At 40.3% G+C, this 4,528-nt stretch overlaps 1 protein-coding gene across 1 annotated transcript; it reads left to right on the top strand.

Annotated features, from left to right (window-relative positions):
• The first annotated feature begins 1,097 nt into the window (after window positions 1–1,097).
• Window positions 1,098–3,974, top strand: LOC136800338 (uncharacterized). Its single transcript, XM_067056973.1, has one exon. It carries the CDS (start codon window positions 1,098–1,100, stop codon window positions 3,972–3,974), a length of 2,877 nt encoding a protein of 958 aa, XP_066913074.1.
• Window positions 3,975–4,528: the final 554 nt, after the last annotated feature.

The raw sequence follows: 4,528 nt of genomic DNA, 5'->3' as shown, positions 1-4,528 counted from the left end.
CTACATGAATACTTCACTGAACATGTAAAAGAATCGTTCTTAGGAAACACTCAAGTTGTTGAACCATCTGGTACAGTGTATCTATCGGTCGTTCCAGTAAAGCTTCAAGGACTGGATTCTTCATCTATCACTACCTACGCACTTTTGGACACAGGTAGTCAAAGCACTTTGGTCAGAGATGACGTTGCCAAGAAACTCAAACTGAAGAAAAAGACAAGAAGATCACCATAACAACAATCAATGACATTGGGACAAAAACTAAAGTCAAAGAAACGTCAATGCGTGTCGAAAACAGAGACGATGGAATCGGTGTCAACATTGACCACTGCTATATTGTGCCAAAATCAAGCTTCCACATGCCAAAGCAGCAATATCCTTCAACAATGATGAAAAAGATGAAGGAGGAGAAAGGCATTAAACTACACAATGCTCTTTATGAAAAATTGGAATTCTCATAGGAGCAAACGTTCCATCCGTCCACATACCCTTGGAAGTCAAGGAAGGAGAAAATTCCGAACCACTGGCTATCAAAACAATCTTTGGATGGACCCTCTTCGGTGCCAGTGGACAACCAGAGACGGTATCAATGAACAGAATTGTTATCGAACCAGAAGCTGATCTCCATCACTGTGTACAAAGAATATGGGATCAAGACTTTATTACAAACCCATCAGACCGTGACGAAGCCCTATCGATAGAGGATAAACGGTGTCACGAAAAGCTGGAATCGGAAACTGTTCTCGCTGATGGAAAGTATCAAGTACCAATGCTTTGGAAGAAAGATGTAACACTTTCAAACAACCGTACTGTGGCCGAGAAAAGATTCCATCAACTTCAAAACAAGCTGAGAAGAGAACCAAACCTTCGAAAGCTTTACGACCAAAGTATGACCAAATATCTTGAGATTGGTTATGCAAGAAAGATGACGTCAGAAGAGGCAGCTACCGCACACCCAAGAACATGGTATCTGCCGCATTATGGCGTCTTCAACCCAAACAAACCAGGCAAAATTCGTCTTGTGTGTTGATGCAGCTGCAAAGTTTCAAGGAACAAGCTTAAACGATGCTCTATACACTGGACCAGATCTGCTTAACAATATGCTTGGAGTACTAATGAGATTCAGAACACACCACTTTGCATTTTCCGCAGACATTGAAGGAATGTTCAATCAAGTGAAAGTCAACCAAGAGGACACACAATCATTGAGGTTCCTTTGGAAAGAAGATATTGACTCACCTGATCAACCAGACACCTACCAAATGTTGGTTCATATCATGGGTGCAACATGCTCACCAACGTGTGCCAACTATGCTCTAAAAAGGTGTGCAAGGGATCACTTAGGAGACTTCGACCCAAGCACCATTGAAACAATCTTACGATCGTTCTATGTGGATGACCTATTAAAATCTACAGAAAACATCGAAACTGGTCAACAACTTATCAAAGAAGTTATCGACATCACAAAGCTGGGCGGAAATCGCTTAACCAAATTCGTTAGCAACGACCCAGAACTACTCAAGAATGTACCAGAAGAATTGATATCACCTTCAGTAAACATTCAGATGGAAGATGGACAAAATCATTCTACTAAAGCACTTGGCATCACTTGGAATACCAAAGAAGATGTGCTAACATTCCTGCCAAACATTGTGAACGCTTCTTCAACCAAGAGAGGAATCCTTAGCGTTGTTAGCTCACTGTATGACCCACTGGGGTTTCTTTCACCTTTCACCACTACTGCAAAGATGATACTACAAGATGTATGGAAAGATGGCACAAATTGGGATGAACCAGTCAACTACGAAATTCAAAGAAAGTGGAACAAATGGCAATCTGGCCTATCCACTATCGACATGTTCAAGTTGGAGAGATGCTACAACATTCCAATATCATCCAAGATTCAACTACATATCTTTGGCGATGCATCAGAAAACGCCTATGGTGCAGTTGCTTATCTCAGAACAACCACAGAACCGATCAACGTTAGCTTTGTATCAGCCAAAGGAAGAGTTGCACCAACAAAACAAGTCCCTCTACCAAGATTGGAATTAAGTGCGGCAACAATTGCAGTACGATTATACAGATTAATCATCAAAGAAATTGACTTGCCAATCGAGGACAGTCATTTTTGGAGTGACTCGACACTGACCCTCCAATACATAACAAATGAAAGGAATCGTTTCAAGACCTTCGTAGCAAACAGAGTCTCAGAAATTCGAGAAGTGACACAACCTACACAATGGCATCACGTTAATGGTGAAGAAAATCCTGGTGACATTACCACAAGAGGAGTCTTCAGCGTAGAAGAACTACTTCATGGAAACAAAAAACGAAGTTGGCTCAAAGGACCATCATTCTTAATGGCAGACGAATCAACTTGGAAGGACAAGAAAATTGAAGAAATCGACCCTGGTGATACCGAAATCAGAAAAACCTTCATTTCAATGATTAGACAGGACAATTCAACCTGCTTACCTTACACAGATTACTCAAACTTTAACAAGATTGTACGTTACATGGCTTGGGTTCTTCGTTACACCCGTAACCTTCGAGCAGAAGCTAAAAGGAAACGTGAGAATTCCAAGAAGAAACGAGACAAAGGAAAACCTTACCTAACACCAGAAGAAATCAAAGCTGCAACAATTATCGTCATCAAGGATGTTCAGCTATCAGAATTCGATGAAGAAATCGATGACCTTACAAAGAAACAGGAAGTTGAAAAGGAGAGCAAACTCTATCAATTCAAACCATTCCTGGACAAAAATGGCATCTTGAGAATCGGCGGTAGACTTAAGAATGCCCCTGTCTCATTTGAAGCAAAACATCAAATCGTTATCCCCAAAGGACATGTTGCATCACTCATTGCTGAGAAATATCACAAAGAGAATGGTCACAGTGGTGTAAATCAAACCTTATCCGAAGTTAGACAGAAATATTGGATATTATGTGGAAGACAAGTAATCAAAACAGTCATCAAAGCGTGCGTGGAATGTCAAAGATTTAAAAACAAACCTGAGATTCCAATGATGGCTGACTTACCTAACAGCAGAATGCAACTCAACCAACCACCATTCACCAACACTGGTGTGGATTTCTTTGGACCAATCCTCGTTAAACAAGGTCGCAAACGTCTGAAGCGCTGGGTTTCACTATTTACATGCATGACGGTCCGATGCGTCCATCTTGAAGTTGTAGAAAGTATGGAAACTGACGATTTTCTAAACGCACTCCAACGCTTCATCAGTCGCAGACAGAAACCAAGGAAGCTGCTCTCGGATTGTGGCTCAAACTTTAAAGGTGCGGTAAACGAGCTCAAAGAAGAACTAAGAAAATTGAACCAGCACAATATTGGGGAATTTTGTTCACTCAGGGAGATTGAATGGCAATTCAACCCTCCATCGGCGCCACACATGGGTGGAGCCTGGGAACGACTAGTTCGAACCGTCAAAACAAGCATGAAATTCACCTTGAAGAATCTAATATTAACCGAATTTCAACTTATGACATTCATAACTGAAGTGGAAAATATCGTGAACAGTCGTCCACTAACTCCAATCAGTGAAGATCCTAAAGACTTAGAGGCACTAACACCGAACCACCTGCTAAAAGGATTCAACAACGCAGAAGTCCTACTCAATACAGACAAAGATTTGGACATAACAAAATGCTATCGCAAACGATGGAAGCACATTCAGATGTGCTTAGAACACTTCTGGAATAGATGGAGATCTGAATATCTCCCAACACTGACAACAAGAGGCAAATGTGTCGAAGAAAGGAGAAACCTGCAAGTTGGTGATATGGTCCTCCTGCACATGGATGCACCAAGAGGACAATGGCCACTTGGTATTATTGTGGAAACAATACCCGGACGAGACAATCGAATTCGAATGGCGTATGTAAAGACGAATGCTGGTACATACCTCCGACCCACTTCAAAGATCTACAGACTTGAACTTCCCAACGTTCGTTAAGGGGAGGGGTATATTGTAAAACATCTTGTGTTATTACTGACTTCGACGCACGCTCCACCAAAGGAGCTTTTCTTTGTGTTTAATTGCTGCTGAACTGACGTCATTTTCCCAAATGACATGCGGAATTTTGTTTACATTTAAAATGAATAGTTTATTTGATACACGTATTAATTCCCAAATGACTTACAAGAATTTGTTTGTAATTTATCTAGTCATTAGGGATTTCTAGCTTATCTAGAAATCCCTCTTATTTCTTTTGTATGATTGTATTCCCTAATGACATTGTTAGATATTTTGACATGTTGATATGCTATAAAAGCTGTGGAAATTTTCATTTAATCAGAGAAGGTTGTGAGGGTAGCTCACGCCACATTTTGAAATGGTTTTTTAACAGAAGAAACTTATATCAAATCATTGAACAACCTCACAACACTCATTCTCTACAAGGGCAATGAGTCTGGTTAAATGTTACTATATTTACAAGAAAGGATTACTGAAAAAAATACTACTGTATGTACTACTGATGAACTAAACTTAGTTCTCAAAAACTAAAA

This window comes from Clytia hemisphaerica, unplaced genomic scaffold (assembly GCF_902728285.1).
Source record: "Clytia hemisphaerica strain Z4C2 unplaced genomic scaffold, Clytia hemisphaerica genome assembly, whole genome shotgun sequence".
NCBI classification, from domain to species: domain Eukaryota; kingdom Metazoa; phylum Cnidaria; class Hydrozoa; order Leptothecata; family Clytiidae; genus Clytia; species Clytia hemisphaerica.
Note: the sequence above shows the minus strand (reverse complement) of the source record. Positions and strands in the feature narration are given on the sequence as shown.